The sequence below is a fragment of the Carlito syrichta genome, unplaced genomic scaffold (assembly GCF_000164805.1).
Source record: "Carlito syrichta isolate Samal-C Ts95f unplaced genomic scaffold, Tarsius_syrichta-2.0.1 Scaffold170050, whole genome shotgun sequence".
In the NCBI taxonomy this organism is placed as follows: domain Eukaryota; kingdom Metazoa; phylum Chordata; class Mammalia; order Primates; family Tarsiidae; genus Carlito; species Carlito syrichta.
In genome coordinates this window covers 79,230-106,308 of record NW_007114146.1, presented here as the reverse complement: position 1 = coordinate 106,308, position 27,079 = coordinate 79,230, and the positions used below count along the sequence as shown (strand labels likewise).

The 27,079-nt window shown below is 50.0% G+C and overlaps 1 protein-coding gene across 1 annotated transcript in view; it reads right to left on the bottom strand.

Moving 5' to 3' along the window:
- The window catches only part of FBXW4 (F-box and WD repeat domain containing 4), a 75,654-nt gene extending 49,384 nt beyond the window's left edge, over positions 1-26,270 (bottom strand). Inside the window, exons 1-5 of the mRNA XM_008051358.2 lie at positions 26,150-26,270; positions 14,074-14,169; positions 10,046-10,231; positions 9,510-9,642; positions 3,728-3,822 (exon numbers count right to left, since the gene is read on the bottom strand). Of these exons, the coding sequence (XP_008049549.1) occupies positions 3,728-3,822; positions 9,510-9,642; positions 10,046-10,231; positions 14,074-14,169; positions 26,150-26,178 (539 nt within the window). The 5' untranslated portion in view covers positions 26,179-26,270. The remainder of the gene's footprint in view (positions 1-3,727; positions 3,823-9,509; positions 9,643-10,045; positions 10,232-14,073; positions 14,170-26,149) is intronic.
- Positions 26,271-27,079: the final 809 nt, after the last annotated feature.

Below are 27,079 nucleotides of genomic sequence, written 5' to 3'. Positions count from 1 at the left end.
ATCACATACCCAACCCTCCCTGCCACTGATGAGACCGGTGGAGGGGCTGCCACGTAGCAAGTGTCCAGGAGACACGCAGAAAGTGAGGCGACCAGGAATGAGAACGGAAGGGGCGCGAAGTCGAAGGGGATGGAACGACACCCAACCGCTTGGCGCTTCTCACTCTTGAGCATTGACTTTACTCAGCCAAAGGATTCTTAAAGGGAGTGAAACGTACCACACCTTTTAAGATTAAATCTGCCTTCCTGTGCCACTCACGGGCAAGGGCTCAGGGTTCCATGGGGCCTCAGGAGGTTGCAGCTCTGAGAACAGAGGGCTGAAGGCGCCCTGCCCCTCAAGTCCCCCAGACACCGCTCCGCCCGCCTGCAGCCCCTGCGTCCTAGGCCACCTCAGGCTGTCCTTCTGTCACTTGTCCAGCAGCCCCAGGGGAGCCTCCTCCCCAGGGGGACAGCGTCATTGTAACCACGAATCTTAGAAACAGGGTTGCCGGTGTCGGGAGGAAAAGAGGGGCAGAGGGTGGGCGAGGCCGAGGCAAAAGCCCTTGCCTGCTGCCTCCCGTGAGCGTGCCCGTCTCCGCCAGTGTTTTTTGCTCTCCAAGCATGACTCCAGACACATGCCTGCTTGCAAGTCAAGAACACGAGGAAAGGGAAGGAAAGAGAGGGGACACGTGGACACAGGACACCGGCTTTCTCCCAGGCATGAGCACCTCAAAGCTAGGGCCTGACGCTTCATGATTTAGACCCGAATGCCTGAGTTCACACACAAGAAAGGAAGGAAGAAAAGCCCAGCACCAAAGACCATGCAGAACGACAGCCCTGAGTCAAACAGAAGCAGGAGGGGAGCTGAGTGAAGACCACGCAGTCACCGTTGCCAGAGGCCGTGGCTCCTCCCACCTGGATGAGGGAGTGGCGGCGACAGCGAGAGCGAGAGCACAGCGAGAGCGAGAGCGTGCTGGGTAGAACAGGAGCGCTTGGCCTAGGGCTCCTGGTCCCATGAGGGGTCGCATCACAGCAGTGACCCTGACAAGCACCCTCCAAAGATCAGGCTGGGAGGGGAACAGAAGGCAGCCATCCAAGGCAGGAGCCGCACCACGCCCCGGGGCCGGGGGAGCGGGGCACAGGCTTGACGGCAGTTGTACTGCTGAGCAACACGCCACCGGACCAGAGAGTGTTCTGGCTGACATAATACTACAGCCCTTCTTGAGGGTCGCTTGAGGCCAGGAGTTTGTGACCCGTCTGGGCGATCTAGCAAGGCCCCATCTCAGAGACCAAAAAAAAGAGTGACAGCCTTTCGAGGATCCCAGCATTTCTTCACACAGACTTCTTCAGGCCACCTTCACAATACTCTATTAAGTCTTGTCAAGGAAATGGCATTCACATTTAACAGAGGAGAAAACAGAGGCCAGGCGAGGGAATGACTCGAGGCCCCCTGCCGGGTGGTGACGCAAACTCATTTTCCAGGCTGCTCTCAAGATCAGACTCTGAGGCCGGGAAGCAGCATCTCCCAAGACCGAAGAAACGAATGAGTTCACTGAAGGGTTCACATTCATGGTTGCAGTGAGAAGAAATGGATCCAATGTTAAGGGGAAAAAGATTCTATCCCACTATACTCGTGGGGTAAGAGAAAAGGGGCAGAGATAGCAACAGCATGTGCCCTGGTCGTCTAGGCCATCTTGTGTAAAGACAGAAGCTCCAACACAGGCCGCTTTTAAAAAGAGTGCGAGACATCACAGGTGGAGATGGGGATAAAAGGCCATCTCAAACAACTGGATCAGGAGCTGAACAGTCGGCCCCCCGCACGGGGAAGCATCCCAAGAACAAGGTGGGAGGGCCACTTGGGCAACAGAGTTTGAGACCAACCTGGGCAATCCAGTGAGACTCCTGTCTCAAAAAAATCAGTCAATCAATAAGTCATCCAGGGCCAAGAAGAGGACAAGAAGATTCCAGAGAGGAGACATGTCGACGACTTAGCGAGGATCTGGCACGGAGCGAATGACTAACAGATGTTAGGGCCCGTGACAGTGGCAGTCACACAGCAGGAGGGAAGCTAGAAGGCTCGGTCCTCCCCCAAAGCAGTCTCCGAATTGTGGTCAAAAAACCCAAACTCTGTTTGCTGTAACCTTAGACACTCCTTACAAGGGCAGACTCGGCCTCAGCCTCCTTTATGGACACCGTCTCAGCCGCTGCTGTGCTCTGCTCTGGGAAGGGGTGGCCTGACACATTCCAGAGGCGGCGGCTGGGGGGCAGCGTGCAGGCGAGAGCGGCCGAGTCTGTCCGTGCTCCTTGGCCTCTGTCCACACGCAGGAGGCGTGTGACCCTCTCCAGCCCTGGAGGGTTCCCTCTGCCACCCACTCCACTCCAGGCTCCTGGAGCTGGCAGAGGCCCTCACGCGGACGCCAGACAGAGTCACAGCACACCTGCCACATCCCACAGGCTGCCCGCCTCCCTCAGTCCTCGCACGGTCCCCGCCCACAGGCCCCCGCCCGGCTAATTGGCTTGAAAAGGGTAGCATCAGGAAGACAGTGAGGAGGACAGCCCAGCTGCGTGGCTCCGTCTTCCCCTCCGCTCCCACGCACTTAGCCTCTCCACTCCCCCCTGCTCTCGCCTTCCCCCTTTCCTAGGGTTGCGAGAATGATTTGTTCCAAACGGCGACAGGTTTATAGGTTAGCCGACACCTCTGCTCTGTGGAATTTTAATTAACTTCTCCCATCGTCGATATGCTAAGGAGCGGGGTTCTCCATTCTCTGGGGTCAGCAGCGTGTTTCAGGTCCCTGCTATATCAGCCATCAAATTGAAGAATTAATGACGTGGCTAATCGGCTCTAATTCTTAGGAAGGAAAAATTGCGAAAGGGGCTTGTGGAAGGGAGGGGGAGAAGGGTGCAGGCTCCACAGGGCGGGAGAAAGGCTGAAGGGGCCGAGCCAGGCAGGGTCTGACTGCCGGACAAGCGACAGACACAGCCAGGCTAGAGGGGCGGCCCCGCAGCGTTCCCATGTCCCAGCTGGGGGTGCAAGGGGAGCCGGGGGGACCCGAGATGGACATGGTGGCAGAGCGGGCACGGGCGTCTGTGGACCTTGCTGGGGAGGAGAGAGGCTCCGCCTTGGCTCCAGAGGGCCCAGAAAGTAGAGGCCGGGATGCGAAGCTCACGTGCTCACAGGTCAAGCTAGAGAAATGCCCACTGGATCAAATGGCAGGGCAAAGACGCCAACCAAGCTCCGCACCTCTGCCACAACCATCGACACTCCCACTCTTCCACATACGTGTCGCTGAGGGCCCTGCTGGGTCCAGGCCCCCAGCCTCTCCCGATGACTAGAGTCTGCAAGGAATACTCCAGAGGACATCTGCCAAGGGGCAGAGGTGTGCGTCGTGAAGCAGGCTGGCTGGTGTTGTCACCACTGTGGACGCGTAGAGAGGGGCCTCTGCTGCGGGAGCAGCCCCAGAGAGCATTCGCTCTGGAACGCAGGGGCTGGCCCCAGCTGCATCCTGGCAAAGGACCCTCTCCTTAGCACGCCTGGGGGTGGATGCTCAGGAAATCAGTTCCCAGGTTATCGCGACCCAAAGCATCCATGAGGTGACCTAAACTCAGATTTCTGGAGGATCTCAAAATCTCCACGAGAGGGCTCAGAGCGACCGAGACTACATCAGTGAAGATCTTCTAGCTCACCTGACCGAGGAAAACAGAAGCATTATCACATGGGACAAAACCACATCCAAAAGTGTCTCCCTTACCTGAGTAACGGGCTGATAGCAATGGACCAAACTCGGTCTTCAGTCTGGATGGTGTGTAAGCACTGCCCCAGCCGGCCTGAGGCCAAAGGCCACACCTGGAAACAGGAGAGGAGACACTCTTGTTGGCATTGCCCGGGGTGTGTGCCGGGACAGGTGGCTGTGCTGGGGGATGGGGCGCCCTTCCTGCCCTGCACACACAGAGCTCAGGCATCAGCGGAGGGGCCACTCCAACTCTGGGCTCGCCTGCTACCCTCCTAGCCACCCCCCCGTGCACCCCTAGAGCCCTTGCAGGTCAGCGGTTTACCAGGGAATCGGAAACTCCGCTGGAGCTTGCCTCCCAGCAGCCTGCCCGTGTCTGGGATGCGCCTTTCTCCGTGGGCTCACCGAGATTTTACTTCGGGGAAGCAGGGAGAGGAAGATGAGATTCCACTTCAGGGAAGCGGGCAGAGGGAGGAAGATGGGGTGTAGTGCGAGGGGACAGGGACAGGGTCAGAAGAGGAATAAAGGGAAAGACAGAGGGGAAGGAAAGAATGGCAGAAGGGAGACTTCAAAGTAGGAGGGTGGGCGTTGTTGTTTGTTTGTTGATAGCACCCACCAGTGCTATTCAGGCGGTGGGAATTTAGCACCTAGTGTCAGGAGCAGCAGAGAAGCTTAACTCTTTAAGCTTCCATATCTCCTACAGGTTAAAAATACTGCTTGGAGCCATTATCTGGCCCCTATCAGCCAGGAATGCACATTAGCAGCCACTCGGGGCTTAGCTCTCATCAACACTCAGCCCTCTCAGCAGTCCGGGCGTTCAGGCATCTCCCATTAAGCACGGAGCTCCCCTCACCTCACCCCTCCCCAGACGACACACATGGGGACATAAGCCTCTAGCCAAACAGAACGGGAACCTCAGATCCACAGGGCTGTCCCCAGACAGCAGTCACGGGAGGATCCAGCGGCAGCCAGATGGATCAGTGACCTCTTAAGGTCCCTGCAGGCTATAAGGGGAACACGCCAAAGCCAGGCAGGACCTTAGATGGAAGAACTTTAAAGAAAACATTCCTCGAGTTTAAGGGGTAGGTGGTGGAGTGGGGTGGTCCTGCCTGCCGAGGGTCACATGGTATCTCTTCCCTATAAAAGGAGAAAGTGTTTCTTAGAGTGTTAGAGTGTGTGTGTGTGCGTGCGCGCGCGAGCGCGCACACAGGGGTGAAGGATGGGACAACTGTGAGTAACTTTTCCCAGCACAGGGAAAAGAAATTTAATAAGAAGATCCTGAACCAGGAGGGGCAGAAAACAAAGGCAAACCCCACGCCTTTTCCTGGCCCCAGCCAGCTCTTTGGGCTATGTGCTCAGCCCCTCTGGTAGGAAGCAGACACACCTTGAGTGTCCCCTTTCAGGAGCCCCCATGTGGGAGACAGTGTCTCCTCTTCCCAGACACAAACTCCCGAGGAGGCAGGTTCTTTCTGTGGGGGTGAGGAAACACTACAGACACTGCGACAAAAGCTATGGGGACAGCTCAGGCCTGAATTCACTCATGCCCCCCACAGAAAGGACTGGTGGAGCCCCAGATGCTGCAAGCCCCACAGCGAGGATCCTGGCCTGCGAGGTGGCTTGGGAACATGCTGCCCACCCTGAGTCTGAGCACGGCCTTAGGCAAGCAGGCCTCCCCCGGCCTCTCCCACTCACCCCCCCTCCCCCACCCCTGGCCCAGGCAGCATCCTCCTCCAGAGAAACCTGAGGGACAGGAGTTGGCAACAATATGCTGATCCCATCCTTGTCCTCCGTGGCCAGATTCAAAGCAGACCCTTCCCTGGAAAAGATTCATTGGGACTGGATATTCTTACAGTCCTCTTTGTTTTGTTTTGTCTGTTTGTTTTTTTGAGTCGGAGTCTCACTCCGTCATCCAGGCTGCAGTGCAGTGGCACGCTCACAGCCACCGCAGCCTCGGCCTGCTGGACGCAGCGATCCTTCCACCTCAGCCTTCCAAGTAGCTGGTACCACAGGCATGCACCACCATGCCTGGCTAATTTTTTTTATTTATTGTAGAGATGAGGTCTTGCCTAGTAGCCCAGACTGGTCTCGAACCCATGGGCTCAGGCAATCCTCTTCCCCCCACCTCCCAAAGTGCTGGGATTACAGGTGTGAGCCACCACGCCTGGCTTATACAGTCCTTTTAAAAAAGCAGGTTGGGGATAGGCACCAAGACCTCTAAGATAACTAAAGCCTTTGACTCAGTATTTTGTTGCTGAAAATCTATCCTAAGAAAATAATCCTAAAATGTTAATAGAAACCTAAATGGTGAGATATGCCCTGCAGCCTGTAGTTGCAGAAAAAGCACGCCAAGGCTTTGGGGTCAGACCAATTTGGGTTTGAATCCCAGTTGCCAACTCACTGCCTTTGCTCTTAGGGATATGTCATAGCTTGTTAGCCTGCTTCCTCCTGCATCAAATGAAAAACAGTGCTTCTCTCTCAGGGTCACGGGGCAGAAAAGATAAGGATGAAGCACCCAGCACAGCAGTGCAGTACTGGTGGGTTTCAGGCAACCGACAGTGGTGGTTCTTGGGGAACGGGGGATATAAACATCCGCCGGTGGGAAAATGGCAGGTAAGTCCTGGCAGGTCTGTCATGAAACCATTGAAGATGACACAAACAACATGCAATAATAACGGGAGATCTTTTTTTTTTGAGTCGGACTCTCACTCTGTCGCCCAGACTGAAGTGCAGTGGCTGCTCCTGGCCACCGCAGCCTCGACCCGCTGGGCTCCGGCAATCCTTCCGCCTCAGCCTTCCAAGTAGCTGGAACTACAGGCGCATGTTACCATGCCCAGCTAAATTTTGATTTTTTGTAGAGATGAAGTCTCGCCAAGTTGCCCAGGCGGGTCTTGAACCCACAGGCTCAGGCAATCCATTCACCTCAGCCTCCCAAAGCGCAGGATTACAGGCTGAGCCACCACGCCCGGCCATTGGGTGATCTTATAAAGTAAATTCAGCAGGGGAAACTGGGTGTCCAAAAATATATTATAAGCACAGACATGTGGGGGGAGATGTACCCTACAGGATCACATGAAGGAATAAAATGCTTGGCACAATATCTGGATACATTCTCTATTGTTACAAAACAAACAAGCAAAACCATGCCTTGAAAAATGGCTAAAAGAAGAAAAAGCCGGGTGCAGTGGCTTACAGCTGTAACACCAGCACTTTGGGAGCCCAAGGTGGTTTTGCTTGTTTGTTTCATAACTGCTTGAGCCCAGGAGTTCAAGACCAGCCTGGGCAACACAGCGAGATCTTGTCTTTACAAAAAAAATATCAAAAAACTAGTTGGGTGTGGTCGTGGGCGCCTGTCGTCCCAGCTATTCCGGAGGCTGAGGTGGAAGGATTATGTGGGCCCAGGAAGGGAGAAAGAGAATAAGGGGAGGAGGGGGAGGACAAAACAACCATCTCAAATGCTCCCCCCTTCATCGAGTCTTCCCTTCCAAGGCAGATGTGATCCCTCTACCTTCTGAACTTTCTGGCCCTTTCCCTGAAGGCTTACACTTCACCATCCTAGCTACATCCAATCAGCTTGAGGGCCAGGTCACACATCTCATCTCCCCTCAAGGACGGAGGTTGTATGGTCCATGCCTTTGAAGAGCCCAGATGCCTGGTGCCCCAAGCCTCCATGCAGCAGCCATGTGCAAGAAAGAGCAGAGAAATAAAAGAGAAAACGAAGGAATGGTCAGTGTCCAGGCCCACCAAGAACATAAGCTGCCATCTGCTCACATCTTGGGATGGGGCGGGCCCCATGGAGGCCCGAAAGGCAATCCGAGCTAAGTCTCTGTCAATCTGAAACTGGGGCTGGGGGAGGGAAGCAAAGAGGGCTCTGGGGGCACCCAGCTCCGACGTCTTGCAAAGAGAATGACTGGCTCCCTTGCCCATAAACCAAGCTCTTTCCTAAAAGACTGTCCGTATTTGGAAACTCCCCCAAGACAGGCCAAAGGTGACAACAGGTTAACATCACTGCAAATTCCTATGCAGGCTCAGATGGGTTAGGCGTCCAGAGAAGCAGCTGCAGAACTGGAGATGCCGCCGAGAAGAGGGGATCTCTCGGTTGCAAGAGACAAGTCGTGAGTACCGTATTGTGGAAATGGGCCAGGAGGCCGACAACGACGGGAAGCGAAGCCAGGCAGCAGCCAGGAAAGAGGAGTTGGCAGGGAGGTCACGGGGCGCCCCGAACAGCTCACCTGCTTTCAGGAAGTTGAAGAAGAACCAGAGAAGAGAATTCTGCCACTGCCCTAAAGGAAACCCTCAAAAGGAAGAGGGGCACTGTGGCGACACTTGGAGAAGAAAGACGCATCTATGCTGTATTTTGAAAAAACCTAAGCCACTAAATAGGGCTGGATCAGTGCAGAAACACGAAACTAGTTCGACGCCCCACATAAAATCGCCATTATTCTCCGGCACCCCCGATTGCCAGCTATGGCTGGAATGCTTAGTTTTATACTGCTCTGGGCGTCAGACCACAGAGAACAGGACAGAAGGAAGAGACATCACAGGGAAGCCCAAAGGCATGACAGGAAGATGCCACGGGAACTTCTAGGTCACACCCCCCCCGCCATGGGTTTCTATGCAAGTTGACTTTCGAGCAGTATCACAAGTTAAAGCCAGGACCTTTCAAAGAATGGCACAGTGGCCAACCAGATCCTGGAGTAAGTAGGGGTCGGGTCAAGGGAAGCAAGCGACAGGAAACCTAGCTTCCTTGTTGGTTCAAAAGATTCACGGGACTTTTCTCAGGCTTCCTGTGCCAGTGTGCATTCTCTCTGACTGAATACAAAGCGTAAGGCAGAAAGCAGGAAAGGGAGAAGAAACTTCCATAAGAAGAAAGGAGCACATGTGCCCTTTTCCCATCAATGAGCAGCATCACTCCATGAAGGAGCAGTCACCAGAGCGCACATGGAATCAGAAAGTTCCTGGGTAAAGACTGCACCGTCCCTCTCTGGAGTCTTCTCCCCATGTACTTGAAAGGCCCATCTGTTGGCCCAAATGAGCATTTTGCTCCTGTCAGCACCGTGGAGCCTCCAGATGCCGGGAAATACACAGCAAGAACTACCAGGCCTCCTGTGCCACCAAGTGAATGGTCAGCAAAGCTCCCACAGCTGCCCCAGAGGCCCAGGCCTGGGCAGGCCCCCATGAGGGCTGCTGAACACAGGCCTGGAGAAGGAATCTCTCCCGTCTCATGGGTGGGAGCCTATGTGACCAGACGTGAATGTGTCCACACACGGGTCATGCTGTCCATCGGCCGCCTCTCATGCCTCGGCAGCATCTGCGGACCGGGTGGTTTAGCAACACTGCAGCAAACACCAGCTCTCTCTGGCCATCTCTGCCGCCTACTGACCGCATCACTCTCCAGAGAAGCAGCAAAAACACCTTGTAATTATCAGCCTGATTGCTTATAAACAAGGTGGTGAAAAATTAACCTCCCTAAACAGAGAGCAAGCAAAAGGAGGGAGATTTTAAAATAAAATATTGGGGTCAGAACTCAACCCACAAGCTTGAGGAAGCTTAGCTCGGGGAGGACAGGCTGGCCAGGCCCTCTGTTTTGGAGTTCACGCCACATTTCAAGTGTGTGGCAAGCTTCCCAGCCACTGTCCACTCCTTTCCCAGTCCTGCTGGCGGGGACACAGCCTGGTGTGGACTCTGCATACCAGAGGCACACAAGTGAGTCCTTTGTGTGTCGCTCTCCCCTGCCCCTGCCAACACTCCCAGCCCACCCCTTACAGACAGGAGGGACCACAGAGTGTAAGGGGGACCCCCTCACCTTGGCCGTCCTGTCCCTGGAGCCACTCACAATGATGCCCCCTTTGCAGTCCACACAATTCACCTCCTGTTCGTGAGCTGAGAACTTGACAGTGTAGGTGCTATGGGTCTTATGAACGCCAATCTTCCCATCGCTAGGAGACAAAGAGGGAGCCAATTATTCTCTCTGTGAGAAGAGAACAAGTCTACAGAGTCAGCCCAGGTCTCTGGTGATGTCCCCGTTCCCTAAGTACTAGGCAATTCAGCCCAATAAGGTGCTTTTAGGAAGTGTCCCTTCTTCGGCACATGTGGGGGCTGAACAGAGCTAGCTAGGAGATGGAATCAATTTCCCTCTGAGTCTTCTAGTGTTCCTTCACCAGCTAGACCTATTAGCTGCTTTTGGTAAAACCTCTCTGTATTAAACGGAAAAAAACACTACCCCTTCTTCTAGTCTCCCTCCTCATCACTTAGGAGTTGAGCCAGAAAAGCCAGAGGCAGGCAGGAGGTTCCTGAAGAAAAAGGAGGACAGGGGTAGGAGGAGAACCCTGCAGCCCTTACCCTCCTGCACTGATAATATGCGGGTTGGCCAGCACGAAGTGGCAAACATCCTCATTCTGCCCGGTGAAGACTCTCAGAGGCCGGCGGTTCAAGCTGGCACCATCTGGGCGGAACTGGTAGGCCAAGATGACATTCGCCTGGGATATATACAGACAATCATCCTCTAGCTGCATCCAGGGCATCTGACTACAGAGACGGAATAGAAAAGAGTTGTCAAGATGCAGCATGAAAACCCAACTCCCATCTTGGAAGACACCGACCAATCCCCAACTCTGCAAGGACAACCTGCAAAGCTAACAGTCTATGCAATTCAACCGCTCCTTCAAAGTGACCTATGCTCCGCTACTCTCAGAAAACCCAAGCGACTGAGCCTGGGGATGCCCTCAGCTTCTCTGGGCTCTAAAAAAGAGTTGAGATCAAAGGGCCACCTGAGAATCACTTTTAGTTGGAGAATGCTTAGTATTTGAATCACCGGCTACCCGGACCGCTCACAGGGAGTCAGAGCTCACAGAGTTCAGTGGCTGACAGGTGGGGAGGGTCAAAAAAGAAATCTTCCAGCCAGGTGAAGCGACTTTCTTCCATTCTGCATCCTCATTCCTTCGAAGTACACGCGGTACATTTCAAGGTTCCGAGATGCCCAAGCCTGCCTCTTCCCGACAGCCCAGCTAGGCTGCGACAGAGAAAAGCAGCCCTGCAAAGTCCCAAGCCTCGCCCAGCTGGAGTGAGGGGGCCATTCATAGGTGAAAGGAAGTCACTAAGAGAGGATGCTAGGGCACTGGCGGGGCACCTGGATCCTTTCGGGGACATCTCCGTGTCTGTACTGGAGGGCAAGGGTGGTGGTAAAGAAATAGCACAAAGCAGCTTGCCGCAGTTCAGGGGCTACAAAGAAAGCCAGCTCTCGCAGGCAACCACTAAGAGAAGTCCACCAGTAGTGGAAGATGCCCCCTCAACCTGGCAGGTGGAAGAAGGGTTAGAGGCCTCAGACTAGTCCCGAGGCAGGGAAGAAGGCTTAAGAAGAAAGGAGGAGCCGGGCTCCGTGGCTCAACCTATAATCCCGTGCTTTGGGAGGCTGAGGTGAGTGGATTGCCTGAGCCTGCGGGTTCGAGACCCGCCTGGGCAACTTGGTGAGCCCTCATCTCAAAGATAAATCAAAAAAATGAGCCGGGCGTGGTAGCGCGCGCCTGTAGGTCCAGCTACTTGGAAGGCTAAGGTGGAAGGATCGCTGGAGCCCAGCAGGTCAAGGCTGCAGTGGCTGGGAGCGGCCACTGCACTCCAGTCTGGGCGACAGAGTGAGACTCCAACTCAAAAACAAAAAGAAGAAGAAGAAGAAAGGAGGTTCGGCCGGACACCAGGCTTCTGGGGGACTGAGTCCCTTTTCCAAGGTGGACATCCCCCCATCCTCCTCTGCACAGGGACCTGGAGCTACCAGGTCCCAAGAAAAGCACAGGGACAGCAGACTCACCCCCTATCGGAGACGCCCTCTCCCTCTGCCAAGCCTGTCTGAGCAAACCAGGCTGTGTTTCCTCCCCGGACTCAATACCCGCATCACAGGAACATGGAAGAGTTCTGCAAATTGACTTGCCGGGCCATTAAATGCAGCCTAGTCTTTGTGGTGACTGAGTCTGCTCACAAGGCTTTTACAAGCGTGTGCATATATTACACAGGATGTGCGTGGCGTGTGCACAGAAGCTTTCGTTCTCATCATGCACATTCCTCACCAACATCCCGTGTAAGTGCGTGGCACATCCGAGCGGGTGGCAAACAGGGGGACGGCGTTCTTGGGTTAGAGCCACCTGGTAAACAGCCACTTGCCCAAGACAAGAAACTAGGTTCACACCAGGTAAACAGTGGAGAATCCTGAGGCAGCCTGGTAACTGTTCTGTGTTTATTCGCCAGATGCTTGAAACTAGCCCAAAAAGTCAACACTGGGGACAAAACCTTGATGGAGAAACACACCCGATTCCGTGGTACAAAAAGGTAAAAGCGGGAAGCAGGCGTAAGCCCTTCATCCTGAAAATCTGTCTCTCTAGTTTCTCTACCGCCACGACCACTAAACCAACCAGAATTCACAGCGACTCGTGTCAGTGAAGCCAGTGGAAACTGGACACAGAAGATAGAAAGGCTGGTCAGGTGAAGAAGCCGCCTGTGCCTCTCAGCACGGGCACAGGTCAACCCGGAATGAGGAATCGTGGCGTTCCCTACCCCCGCCCCAGCAATCGACAGGGAGCACGTTTGGGTAGGGAGCCAGAAAACTATGGCGGGGGGGAGGATAAGCAGTTGAAGGAAACTGCGTGAGAAGGGAGGGGCACACCTCATCAACAAGGGCACCCGCATAATCAATGTTTGTACACCTAACCCTGAATTGTACCCCACATCTTTATAATAAAATAAATAAAATAAGTTATAACCATGAATAACAAATAAATAAATAAATAAAATAAACAAACAAAAAAAAGAAAGTAAAGCCCCAAAAAACAAAATGATGGAATACTTTAGCATCAACAAGGCAGCAGCGTGACAGCCATGACCTACGCTTCCTTACACTTTCCCTAAGCTCTGCCTCCCAGCACATACAGACCCAGACCGCCAGGTCCTACCTAGCCTTGAAATAAAGTAGGGGAGGAGGTAAAGGAACCAAGAGTGAAGGAGTCGCTCCACAGCAGAGAGGATTTAAAGAAAAGGTGGCCGGGCGCAGTGGCTCACGCCTATGATCCCAGCACTTTGGGAGGCCAAGGCAAGAGGACTGCTTGAGCCCAGGACTTTAAGACCAGTCTAGGCAACACAGCAAGACCTCATCTCCACCTAAGAAAAAAAAAAGTATTCACGTAGGCAGCTCATTACTAAAACTGGAATGATACAGAGAAGATGAGCATGACCCCTGCACAAGGATGACACACAAATTCATGAAGCATTCCTTATTTAAAAAAAAAAAAAAAAGGCCGGGCTTGGTGGCTCAGCCTGTAATCCCGCGCTTTGGGAGGCCGAGGTGAGTGGACTTCCTAAGCCTGCGGGTTCGAGACCCGCCTGGGAAACTTGGCGAGACAATAAATAAAAAATTAGCTGGGTGTGGTAGCGCGCGCCTGTGGTTCCAGCTACTTGGAAGCCTGAGCAGAAGGATCACTGGAGCCCAGCAGGTCAATGCTGCGGTGGCTGGGAGCGTGCCACTGCACTTCAGTCTGAGTGAGAGTGAGACTTCAACTCAAAAAAAAAAAAAGAAAAATAGCCAGGCGTGGTGGTGCACAGCTGTAGTCCCAGCTACTTGGGAGGTAGATGTGAGAGGATCCCTTGAGCCCAAGAGGTCAAGGCTGCAGTGAGCCTGGGTCACACAGGAAGACCCCCAACTCAAAATATAATAATAATAAATAATAATAATTGTAAAATTAGAAGGGTTAAAATACTGATTTCATTTATTTCCTTTAACGAGGTAAGTTAATTGAATTATAGGTAAGTTTTATTTCCTTCTTTAGAATTTATTATGTAGACAATTTCATATTTCTATAGTAGACATCGATTTCTTTATCATCATAAAAATATGTCATTTGTTGTTTTTTTTAAAAAAAAAAGTACATCTTTTGTATTCCTTTTTTTTTTTTTTGAGTTGGAGTCGCACTCTGTCATCCAGGATGGAGAACAGTGGCATACTCACAGCCACCGCAGCCTCGACCTGCTGGGCTCTGGCGATCCTTCCGCCTCAGCCTTCCAAGTAGCTGGAACTACAGGAACGCACCACCACACCCAGCTAATTTTTTGATTTATTGTAGAGACGGGGTCTCGCCAAGTTGCCCAGGCAGGTCTCGAACCCGGGGGCTCAGGCCATCCCGTCATCTCAGCCTCCCAAAGTGCTGGGCTTATAGGAGAGAGGAACCACGCCTGGCCCCCTTTTTCTTAAATGTAAAAAATGTCTCCCTGAAGCCCATTTGTGGTGTTTAAAGGCTCAGCCCCAGTCACCCCTGGTGAGGGCCAGGTTTTCCACTTTCCATTGTGCTTTTCTGTTCAAGTGACTTTAAAAGAGCCCAGAGGAGACTTGCCTGCCTCTCCACTTCAGCAGAATCCTGTCCCGGCAGCGCCCCAGCCTCCAGTTCTGAGACACCTTCACACGTTCCTTCACTGGAACGCTGGTCATCCTATGTCGGGACAGAACAGATCATCCAGTCACTGTAACATACTGCCAACCAGAGAAAAATCCGTGGGCTTCCTGGGTCGGGACTCAGGAGTACGAATGAATATAGCAAACAGATTAGGAGACCAAGAAGGGGTAACTCCTGTCTCCAAACCTGATAACCATGAAAGCCAAGGAGACAAGCCTGTGCTTTAAACCACCACCGGTGTCTACCGTGAGGCCAACGCAATCTAGTGGGGAATGGATGACAAATAGGGCTGGGGCCACTGGACATCCAGAAGGAACAAAGCAAACTCAACCCCATCTCACACCACACAGGAAAAGCAATTCAGAACAGATCACACACTGGGCACGGTGGCTCACACCTGTAAGCCCAGTGCTTTGGGAGGCGGAGGCAGGAGGACTGCTTGAGGTCAGGAGTTAGAGACCAGCCTGGGCAATACAGCCAGGCCCTATCTCTACAAAAAAAAAACTTAACAACTAGCCAGGCATGGTGGTGCGTGCCAGTAGCCCTAGCTGTATGGGCAGCTGAGACAGGAAAATTGCTTATGCCCAGGAATTGAAGACGTTCATATATGTTCTGAATACCAGTAAGAAACTCTCCTACATTGCAGATGGGAAAGCAAGATGGTAGAGCCATTCTGGAAAAAGATCTGATAGTTTATTACAAATCTAGACATATACCTACTCTACAACCTAGTAAGTATCAAAAGAAATAGAAGCTATGTCCACAAAAGGCTTACACAGGAATGTCCACAGAAACTTTAGTCCTAATAGCCAAAAGTTGTACATAGCCCAGGCATCCATCACCAGGAGGGTAGACAAACACACTGAAATACCATTCAGCAAGCAAGGGAAAGAAGCACTCATGTGCTAGTAACATGGATGACCAAGGAACACTGCACTGAATAAAAGAGCCTTACACAAGACAGACCCTAATGTATGGGGAACCCAAGAAACCTGGAATTTATTTATAAAGCACTGTGTGTTTATCCTTACACGTCGACACTCCAGACACCTTAAAAGCCCTCTCCATCTGATGCAATACACCTATCTCCACAGCTCAAAACCATTTTGGAACTAGTCAATTTGGATGCCTTTTAGTGCTTCTGTTTTGTTTCACCCTTTCACATCGGCAAAACAACAACAAAAATCGCTCAGGGAGAAACTGGATGAATAGGGAGGGTAGGGTCTGGGGCTCAAGCTGTTTTGGGTCAAAAACTGCTGAACTCTCAGCGCCGTGTGGGTAGGTGTGTTGTCATGGTGGGAGAACCAATCAGCCGCTTGCCACAGCTCATGATGTTTCTTCCACAATAATCTTTTCAAAACTTCCAAATAAAAACTTTTGTTGATCCTTTGGTTGACCTAGTGGGGGAAGCCGGTACACGACAAGAGGCCCTCCCTCCAAAATATAATTCTGGGGTTTTTTGGGTCCCCCCCATATGAGTTCATTCACATCAAGTTTGAGAAGAGATAACCAACCCATGGTGAAGAAAACCAGAAGAGTGATCACGACCAGGGTGAAGATGGAGACTGACTGGAAAGGATCACACAGCTTTCAAGTCATATTCTATACCGACATTGTGAAGCAGTTGGGGTTATACACGTGTGCATGTATTTGTCAAAAAGGTATCAGGTGGGGCAGGCACAGGAGCTCACGCCTGTAATCCCAATGCTTTAGGAGGTGGCGACAGGAGGATCGCTTGTGGCCAGGAGTTTAAGGCTACAGTGAGCTATGATCATGCCTCTGCACGCCAGCCTGGGCAACAGAGCAAGACCTTGTCTCTGAAAAACAAAAAGAAAAAATTTAAAAACAAATGCATCAAATGACACACTTAAGATATGAGCATTTCACTCAAATATAAATTCACTGTATATGCAATTTTCTTAAAAAATAAATAACTGTTGGGTCAGGTATGGTGGCTCTTACCTATAATCCCAGCACTTTGGGAGGCCAAGGAGGGAGGCCTGCTCGAGACCAGAAGTTCAAGATCAGCCTAGGCAACATAGTGAGGCTTTGTCTCTCCAAAATAAAATGGACTGTATGTGGTAGCACGTGTTCATAGTCTCAGCTACCAGAAGGCTGAGGTAGGAGGATCACTGGAGCCCATAAGTTCAAAGTTGTGTGAGCTGTGATGGTGCCACTGTACTCCAGCCTGAGCGACAGAGTAAGACCTCGACTCAAAAAAAAAAAGGAAAAATAAAGAAGTACAAACTCATACACTCCAGTCAATGATATTCGTGCAGGCTGAGGCATTTAGATGTGAAGTGTATTAAGACCTGGAACTTAGTTTGAAATGCACGATATAATCAAATGTCCATCGAAGAATCGAAGTGGTGAGTATATGAGTGTTCATTGTACAGTTCACCTACTTTTCTACATATTTTAAACTCTTCATTTAAAAAATGTTGGAGGGAGTATCAGTAGTACTTTCTGGAAGAGCAGAGTAACAGCACTAAGAGGTAAGGAAGCACAAGCGGCAGAAATGATATATTTGGGGTGGGTGGGAAGGGAATGGGAAGAGCACGAGGCCCTTAGAGAAGACAGCTTTGGACCGCATTTTGAAATCGCTGGCAAAGCCGGGCGCGGTAGCTCAAGACAGTCATCCCAGCACTTTGGGAGGCTGAGGCGAGAGGATTGCCTGAGCCCGCAGGTTCGAGACCAGTCTGAGCAACATGGTGAGACCTTGTCTCTACAATAAATCAAAAAATTAGCTGGGCATGGTAGTGCATGCCTGTCATTCTGGCTACTTGGAAGGCTGAAGCGGAAGGATCGCCGGAGCCCAGCCGGTCGACGCTGGGGTAGCTGTGAGCGTGCCATGGCACTCCAGCCTGGGCGACAGAGTGAGACTCCAACTCAAAAAAAAAAGAAATCACGGTTGAGAAATGGAAAATTCCATCTCAGGCTCCCGCATTTCCCCTCTGTCTCCTTTGCTTGCTCCACTGCACAACACAGGGTACAAAGCTGTGGACACAGAGTGGTAACGGCCATGGCTGCTTGGAAGGCACACCAGCCGAGGACAGAGATCCACACTTCTTCCAGCCTCTCGCCTTCACGTAGACCACCCTTCACTCAACCCAGCAAGCAAGTCCAGCTTTCAAGAGTCTAACGGATACAGGTTTGGAAGGATGGTTCCAGCGAGAAGGTACCGAATCCATTTCTAGATCAGTACTCTGCCTCCTGGTCTTATTTATTTGTACCGAGTAATTATTTTTGGTTAATAAGTAATCGCCACATAGGGTTGAAAAAAAAAGTAGATAGTATGAAAGGTTAGCAAGATAAAAGCGAGTCATTCTCCGACCCTCTCACCAAGACACTCCTTCCTAGAGGCAACTGCATGCACACTGTGGATGCCTGTACATTTCCCTCTTAACTAAAAAAGCAGAGTGCACTATTCTACTCAATCCTTTCCTCAATAAATCCTGGGAACCACTCCATATCAATGTGTTTAGATCTATCAAATTCTCTTTTTCTATTGTGCAAATCTATCATCATTTCCTATTTAATCAGTCACCTCTATCAATCACATTTAAGTGTGATGCTGCCAGTATAATGCTGCAATAAATACCTTTGTACCTCTATTTACGTGTGGAAAAAAAAATAATAGAAATGGTTATTGAATGGGTCGAAAGAAATTATGCCTTTTAAATTCTGATAGATAACATCAAATTGTTATCCAAAAGAGGCTATACTTCCATTACTGATAGCATGTTTCTCAGTATCTTTTCTTTTCTATTTTTAAAATAATTTTTTTAAATTTTGGAGTAATTTTAGATTTCCAGAAAAGTTTTCAAAAATACAACAATACAGAGTTCCCATTTACCCGTCACGTATAATGTCCCATTATGTTAACATCTTACATAACCAAAACTAAGAAATTAACACTGGTGCCTTACTATTAGCAAACTCCAGATTTCATCTAGAATTCACCGGTTTCTCCACTAATGTCTTTTTCAGCTCCAGGATCCAACCTAAAATATACCACGTTGTATTTAGTTGTCATGTCAATGTCTACATGCATCCTTCCTTTTCATGATCTTGTTACTTCTTTAAAGTTTTTCTTATCTTTGCAACTCAAGTAGCAAAAAATTTTCTCTCCGTTGTTTAAACATGTTTTTTAAAATTACAAGACCGCGAATCTGGTCATGCACTTAAATCCTCTAGCATTTCCTCTGAGAAGAGCTTGTCCCTCTCTTGTCCTGACTTCCTGTGGCTTCATGGTCTTTTTCTTGTGAGTTTGTAAAGGCTCCTGACATAAACCTGGAATATAATTTTTTTTCAATTTATCATTTTCTTTTCACTTAGTTTACAGTATTTTATCCATGCAGATAGTTAAACTTTTTACAGTCATGATTTCATGTCAATCGTTTCAAATACTTCCAAGAATGTAAATGTTCAGGAAAAGTGTTCCTGCTATAGATGTTCAAACCCTACTCCTGAAATCTTTTCAACACGGTTAAGTTTTATAAAATAGTATGCCCAACTGCATACTATCTTTTAATGATACAAAATGTTATAAATCTCTCTGGATCATGACTCTAAATGTAATTTATTCAACCAACATTTAATATGGTGCTTACCATGTGCCAGGCACTGTTTTCATTTACCCAATGCCTTATGCTGATAAAGCAAGTATGCTCCCTATATTCCTTCTTCTGTTCAATTAGAAGACATTGGACATAATCAGTAGGTGATTGATTTTGGTTTTTTATTTTTATTTATATATTTTTTTTGAGTTGGAGTCTCACTCTGTCGCCCAGACTGGAGTGCAGTGGCCGCTCCCGGCCACCACAGCCTTGACCTGCTGGGCTCCGGCTATCCTTCCGCCTCAGCCTTCCGAGTAGCTGGAATTACAGGCATGTGCAACCACGCCCGGCTGATTTTTTGATTTATTGTAGAGATGAGGTCTCGCTGCCCAGGCGGGTCTCGAACCCGCGGACTCAGGCAATCCACTCACCTCAGCCTCCCAAAGGCGTGGGATTACAGGCTGAGCCACCGAGCCTGGCTGATTTTGGTTTTTTAAAAGGAAAGCAAGAAATAATTCAAACAGATATGAATTTAATATATAACAAATATGAATTTAACATTTAATATATTATCTTAAGATTTAATATATTAAACTAAGGATAGAAATCACTACTTAATTAGTGAACAGCACAGATCATATCCTGATTAGAGGAATAGAAATGTATTGGTTATAAGATATTTGAGTTTGATCCTATCAAATGTAAAATGCTACAAAGAGGAAAAAAAGATTAAAATAAAAGCAACAGAGTAGGGGAAAATTAAAAACTAAGCCAGATGCGGTGGTTCACACCTGTCATCCCAGCACTTTGGGAGGCGGAGGTGAGAGGATTGCCTGAGCTTAGGGGTTCGAGACCAGCCTGAGCAACATGGCAAGACCTCGTCTCTAAAATAAATCAAAAAATAAGAATCAGTACTATAGTTACATGTTTTATCTCTAAAGCTTGTAGGGAGCTGATAAAAATCTACCAAAACAACACCCTGTCTTCAATGCCCTCTCATCAATGTCTGAGGAAGCCTAAGGACGCAGTGCTCAGAGGGTGAAAAAGACACTGGGGAAACATCCCACAAGAAGAGCATACAGAGATGCCTCTTAAAACAGTTTTCAAAGCACCACCTCACATCTTTTAAGGGGAAAAACCCAACACTGGCTCTAGTTTGACAGGAGGCACTGGAATCTTTCGCCACTTCAAATGGCAAGCGGAGGACTACGAAACACGCTGGCAGCAACTGCGGCAAACATGGTGGTTTCAAAGCGAAGTCAAGTTGAGAAAGGTAGAGACGGGGAGACGCTACATGCAATCAAGCCTCCCTGAGTTACAGGTCAGAAGCTATAAACAGACAGTGCTCTGTGAGGTGAGCAGGTTTTAAAATATGCCACATAGTGGCAGGCAGGGATGTCTTTCTCTTGACCTCTAACTAAACAGTAGATTAAATACAGTTGCAGAAAAAGCACAAAAGGCAGACTCAGGTAACTGAGCTCTGTATCCCAGTTCCGCCTCTTACTAACTAACTACCTCCGTGAACTAACTTCTTTAATTGTCTATTTCTTCACCTATGAAGCAAAGATAACATTTCATGCAATTGTGGGGTTTTAAAAATTACTCCTGGCAGCAGACAGTGGATAGGCTTGCTGTTGTCCTGCCCACTGTGCCCTTCACAGCATATCTTTCCGTTAATAAATATTCCTTTCTTAATTAAAAAAAAATGAGTCGGGCTCGGAGTTCAGCCTGTAATCCCAGCACTTTAGAAGGCCGAGGTGAGTGGACTGCCTGAGCCCGCGGGTTCAAGACCCGCCTGGGCAACTTGGCGAGACCTCATCTCCACAATAAATCAAAAATTGGCCGGGCATGGTAGCGCACGCCTGTAGTTCCAGCTACTTGAAAGGCTGAGGCGGAAGGATCGCCGGAGCCCAGCAGGTCGAGGCTGCGGTGGCTGGGAGCGGCCACTGCACTCCAGTCTGGGCAACAAAGTGAGATTCCAACTCAAAAAAAAAAAAAAGACACCTAAAACAAGCTATAAATCACTACAGAAAAGATTAAACATTTTTACATAAATGTATGTAATAGTTAACATCCATTAATGATGTCATCACACTAATCTAATAGTCATCTATTTATCTCCTAATTAGTTTAGTTGCAACTATTAGAAATTGCCTCTCTAATATTGAATATTTGTTCTCTTTCAGGCTGAATGATTAGGATTTGGGTACACATTAAAGGCTAATATATATATATATATATATATATATATTTTTTTTTTTTTTTTTTTTTTAAATCGTAGAGACAAGGTCTCGCCAAGTTGCCTGGGCTGGTCTCAAACCCGCAGTCTCAGGCAATCCAATCGCCTCAGCCTGCCAAAGTGCTAGGATTTCAGGCTTGAGCCATCTCGCCCAGCAAGGCTAAAATCTTGCACTGACCTCTTCCACCGGTGAATGTAGTGCAGTCCATCCCACCAGATGGACAGAGGACCGAGGACAATAACTGACCAACAGGATGGACCGAAAGAACTGAACCCTAAATGAGATAAGCAGACTTCTCTGTCAACTCTTATCTGCAAATCCCTCCCAGGTACAGAAGGGAGCGTCAGTTATAACTTTCCTGTTGAGTTAGGTCTAAACTTATGAGCAGACGTGACACTAAACATAGAATATTCTGGATCATGGCAGGAAGAAAACAAGAGGAACAGAATCAACATAGTTCCTGAATGGGAATAAGGACAACACCTCTCTTATCTCCCTGGTCACTTAACTGCGATTTGGTGACACTTTACCAAGGGTCAAAGCACTCCCCTGAGGGCTTGACCACAGCAGCAAGAAAAGTGCAGTGTTGAACTTTAGAAGCTGCTGCCAAATGCCAGATATGGGCATCCTCTCCCAGAATCATCGGAACACTTGGCTGTGGACCTTCAAACCAAATTCCAACTTTTAACAAAACCATTCCACCTGGCTGTGACTTGGGAAAGCCCCACGTTGTTAAAAGCAACTTCACAACTCTGCCTTTTCATCCCTTTTGTCACCTTTCGTGGTAAGTTTCCCTTGCTGGTGGCCAAATTGAATCTATATTTTTATTGGCTTCAGCAGCTGAAAAATCAGAAGGAATTCTTAAAAATCTCCTTTCTCTGAAAACTGGTATCCTCCCCTCCCCATGGGGCCCTGTCACCCCCAGTCAAAGGGGAAGTTCCTGAGAAGACAGGCGGGTGGCCCTTGGAACTCCACAGGGACCCTCCGGCCAGCCATTTCTCCCCCATGGATTCTGATGCACACAGAGGGTGCACCCCTCAAAACGTTGATTAGTGCCCTGGAAATGAATCTCTCCAAGGCTGTAAAGCACGGAGGAGTCTCTGGCCTGGCTGAACGGCCATTCCCCAGCCCCCCTCCTCTCACCGCGGGCTCATCTTTCCACAGGCCCCGCCTCTCTCTCGTCCTGCTTTCCGGCACTCAGTCACCATTAGTGCATGCATTCCCGGGCGCATGACCTATTTTGAACAAAAACAACACAACATGCACCCACGGTAAGTTATCTGGCCCCTTAAAATCTTGGCAAGGGAGTCCAGGGGGACAGAAGTTAACCTAGGCAGTGACCTAGAATGCCCTTTCATTTCCCCTCTCCTTGTTCACACCCTGAAAACAAAGGCAAACAAATAAATAAACCTAAAGAAAAATGGTGGAGGGTGGGGGCGCAGTGTGGGCATATCGGAGAGTTCGGAAACCTACACAATCTCTAAGACCAAAAAGCTCCTGGACCACAGATCACTTCCCTCTCTGCCCCACCTCAAAGCTGGTTCCCCTGGAAGCCCCCAGTTGCTGCCGCACTACCCGGCTGGCACAATTTCCACAAGCAGGACACCCAGCTGACGTGGAAACGCAGGAAAGGAAGGTTGTCAGTCTACAAGCGTGGAACGAGACAGGTCACAGGCAACGGGCCAGGGGGAGAGGGACAGGCCTACAGCTAACAATGCTTGGCAGCTTGGAATCTCAAATGAACAGTCTCTAGATTCCTCTGAGCTTCCTCTCCAAAAGCAGATTGTTCCCCAGATGGCCTATACCCACCAGTTCTCCTACTGACACTAAGAACTTGGCTTTAGTGCACAAGTATTTAAGCAGCCCAAGATAAATGTCTAACTCTCCATTTATATTTGCATTAGACTGGATCCTCCCAAGAACTGAGCCGCAGAGGTCTAAGTCCAAAAAAAACCGATGAAAAATCATTATAGGCTGGGCTTAGGGGCTCAGCCTGTCATCCCAGCACTTGGGGAGGCCAAGGCAAGGGGGTTGCCTGCACCTGCGGGTTCGAAACCAGCCTGGGCAACTTGGCAAGACCTTATCTCTACGATAAATAAATAAGTCAAAAATTGGCTGGCTGTGGTAGTGCACGCCTGTAGTTCTGGCTACTTGGACGGCTGAGGCGGAAGGATCGCAGGAGCCCAGCAGGTCGAGGCTGCGGTGGCCATGAGTGTGCCACTGCACTCCAGCCTGGATGACAGAGTGAGACTCCAACTCAAAAGAAAAAAAAAAGAAAAAAGAAAAATCATGATATCATGTTCACTTGCTTACCCTTCAGGCCAGGAAACAGGGAGCAGCCCCAACATTCAGGGTGAAGCGAGGTTGTAGGAAACACGCCAGTTCCAGGACAGGACCACACACAAGGAGGGCATGGAGCCAACCGAGCTGACCCCCCCACCTTGACAGGCCCCAACTGTCAACCCGCTTCACCCACACAGCCTCACGACTCATGCTCCACGCGGTGCAGCGGGGCTCCCGCCAAGCCCGACTCTACATCCATCCGTCTGTCCACACCTTTACCCACACTGCCAGCACTAGCCCACCACCGTCCCTGCCAAATGCTTGCTTCCTCTTCTGAGGACGAGTCGAATCCACCCATTCTTTAAGATCCAGCGAGTCTCTCCTGGTTTGATTCCTCCCAGTACCCCTCCAACCAAACCATCTGAACTCTCAGAACCCACCGTACGCAGGCACTGCTAGCTTTTCACAGCTATACATCTTGTCTGTCCAGTTCAGTCATAAATTCCACAGGACCAAGTCTTAAACCTCTTAGTAATTCTAAAGGTGGCGCTCAACCAGCATGCTGCAGATGGCTGGGACAGCAGGAGCCTGAAGAAGTGCACCATCAAATTTCACACAACTCATAGAATTCATTTTTGTTCAACTAACGACCCGTACTTTTACAGGGATTTCTGTCCGATGCTAAGCACAACGGGGCCTGTAAATAAGGCAGATTGCATATTCAGGAGAGCACGTGTGAACTTTACCTCGATGGAGGTGAGAGGACAAGGTCAGAGCGTAAACAGTTTTACTCAAACAGTAACATACCAGAGAGTGAACAAGAAAAGGTGTCATGGACAGGCTTTTCGATTTTCTTCTCTTTTTTTCTTTTGAGTTGGAGTCTCACTCTGTCGCCCAGGCTGGAATGCATGCAGTGGCACGCTCATGGCCACCCCAGCATCGACCCGCGGGGCTCTGGCGATCCTTCCACCTCAGCCTTCCAAGTAGCTGGAGCTATAGGCACGCACTACCATGCCCAGCTAATTTTTTATTTACTGTGGAGATGAGGTCTCACCAGGTTGCCCAGGTTGGTCTCAAAGCCCTGGGTTCAGGCAGTCCTCTCACCTCGGCCTCCCAAAGTGCTGGATGACAGGCTTGAGCTACCACGCCTGGCCTTTTTTTTTTTTTTAAAGGGCATTTGCCTTCATCCTTTCACGTGCTATTAAAAATCCTAATGTCTGCCCGGCTCAATGGCTCAGCCTGTAATCCCGCAGCTTGGGAGGTTGAGGTGAGTGAATTGCCTGAGCCCGAGGGTTCAAGACCCGCCTGGGCAACTTGGCGAGACCTCATCTCTACAATAAATCAAAAAATTAGGCAGGCGTGGTAGTGTGCGCCTGTAGTACCAGCTACTCGGAAGGCTGAGGCGGAAGGATCACCGGAGCCCAGCAGGTCGAGACTGCGGTGGCCGGGAGCGGCCACTGCACTCCAGTCTGGGCAACAGAGTGAGAATCCAACTCAAAAAAAAAAAAAAAATCCTAATGTCATGCAAATGTATGTCTTTGACACAAAAAGTGAGACCCATGGGCCCAGCACAGGAGGTATTCTGATAGACACTGCTCAGGAACTACTTGAGCTAGACTTCCCTCTGGCAAGTCACATTTTCCTGACACCTGCAGCTCCAAAGCTCTTCCTAAGAATATGACATGCCGCATCTTCCATAATTCAATCGAAGCCTCCAAATTCTCATGGAGCAGCTCAAGCGAAGGAATCCCAGCAGGTAAAGCATCTTAACACGACCCCCACGGTCCAAGCCCTCCAGAGTCACTTCAACAGCGCCGAGCACAACCCTGGTCCTCTGCACGTGTGAGCTGAGGACCAGTTTGGACAGGTTCATATCCTTCCGTCTCGTCACTGGTCGGGTCAGGGACTTGCAGGGCACTGGACCAGTATGTGTGTTCTACATGATGTTAAGAGATGTGAAGCAGGGAAAAAAGGGATTTTACCGTCAAAACATTGTGGATAGCTGGGCTCAGTGGTTCAACCTGTAGTCCCAGCACTTTGGAAGGCTGACGTGAGTGAATTGTCTGAGCCCGTGGGTTCAAGACCCACCCGGCTCTACATCTCTACAATAAATCAAAAATCTCTACCATAAATCTCTACAATAAATCAAAAATTAGCCGGGTGTGGTAGCATGCGCCTGTAGTTCCAGCTACTTGGAAGGCTGAGGCAGAAGGATCGCTGGAGCCCAGCAGGTCGAGGCTGCAGTGGCCGGGAGCGGCCACCACACTCCAGTCTGAGTGACAGAGTGAGACTCCAACTCAAAAAACGACAACAAAAAGAAAACATCGTGGACAAAGCTGGCTCAAACAGAGTTAACCTGGTCTTTCTCTCCCAGGACTTCCCGGTGCCTTTATTTACTAATGGGCACTGCGACCTCCCCAGAGCAGGGATGTGGTGCCCAGTATTTCCCAGACTCATCTGGTTACAGAACTAATTCATCAAGAATCCCATAATACAACTTCTGGAAAGGCCGGCCTAGCACTTTCTAAAAATGAACAACAGCAAGAAAGATGCCTCCACCTTTTGTGCGAACAGGCCATCCTCAGCGTCACGATTTCGCACAAGAAGACGAAGAGGTGGACTTTGTTCTCAGACCTTCAAAATAACTTTTCCCCAGACTCCCCAGCTAAGATGTGAGCAATAATTACACTGCTCTGCTTCATTGTTTTTAATCTCGAAACTGTGTTCCATATTAATCACCAGAGCAGGTTCTCAACCCAAGTGCCCAGACTTCAAAACCCCTGGTGCCCTCCCGGCCTGGATGAAGGAGAGCAGGGAATGTGAACCAGACACCACCCAGAACGCTCTTCCACCTCCAGTTTCTAAGCCACAAGGACAGAGTCAAACTGCATCTAAGATAAGGGACGAATGAGGGCTTCTCTTTCAGCCACTCACTTCTGGAGGGAGTCCCCTCTCAAGCGCATACGGCACCATGTCTGAATCACCTTTTCAAGACGGACTTTCTAAAGGAAAAGGAAAAGAAACATGGAGATCAAAGCTGGAACTACAGGGAAAGAAGAAAAATACTCAGCCAGGCATGGTGGCTCACACCTGTAATCCCAGCACTTTGGGAGGCTGACGCAAGAGGACTGCCTGAGCCCAGGGGCTCAACACCAGCCTGGGCAACATAGCAAGATCTCATCTCTACAACAAATAAAAAAATTGGCCAGGCATGGTGCTGCACGCCTGTGATTCCAGCTACTTGGAAGGCTGAGGTGGAACGATCACCTGAGCCTAGCAGGTTGAGGCGGCGGTGGCCGTGAGCGTTCCGCTGCACTCCAGCCTGAATGACAGTGAGACTCCAACTGAAAAAAAGAAAGTAAAAGAAAGACTCAAAGACTGTTTTCCTTTCTCTAAAGAGACAGAACTCATGAGAGTCAGTGAGCTGGGGAAATATCATTTCTTTCAGTGAAACAGCTTTCCAGGAAAAGTATCTCAGCCTATTTACTATAAAACAATTTAATTTCCCGGTCCCATCACCTGCCACCCCATCCTCATCCCCCCCAAAACCCACAGATTGTGGATTTCCTCTCATTCTTGGCAGAGTTACCAGAAGAAATACAATACCCCCTCCGGACTGCTCCCAGCAGCTGCTGGAGCAAGAGGGGGGAGCTGGGGGCATCCCTCCAGGCGGCCTCCAAAAATGAACACCCCCTTCCCAACCACACAGCCTGTGAGCACAAGACCTCCCGTTCTCAGCTTTCTCAAAGCAAGGGGAGACCACAAAAGCCACCGTGTCGCCTCGTCCAAAACTCTCGCCCATAGCTCACCTCGCCCCGACCTGCCTCTCCGCCGGAGCTCTGTGCAGTGAACCGCCACTCCTTC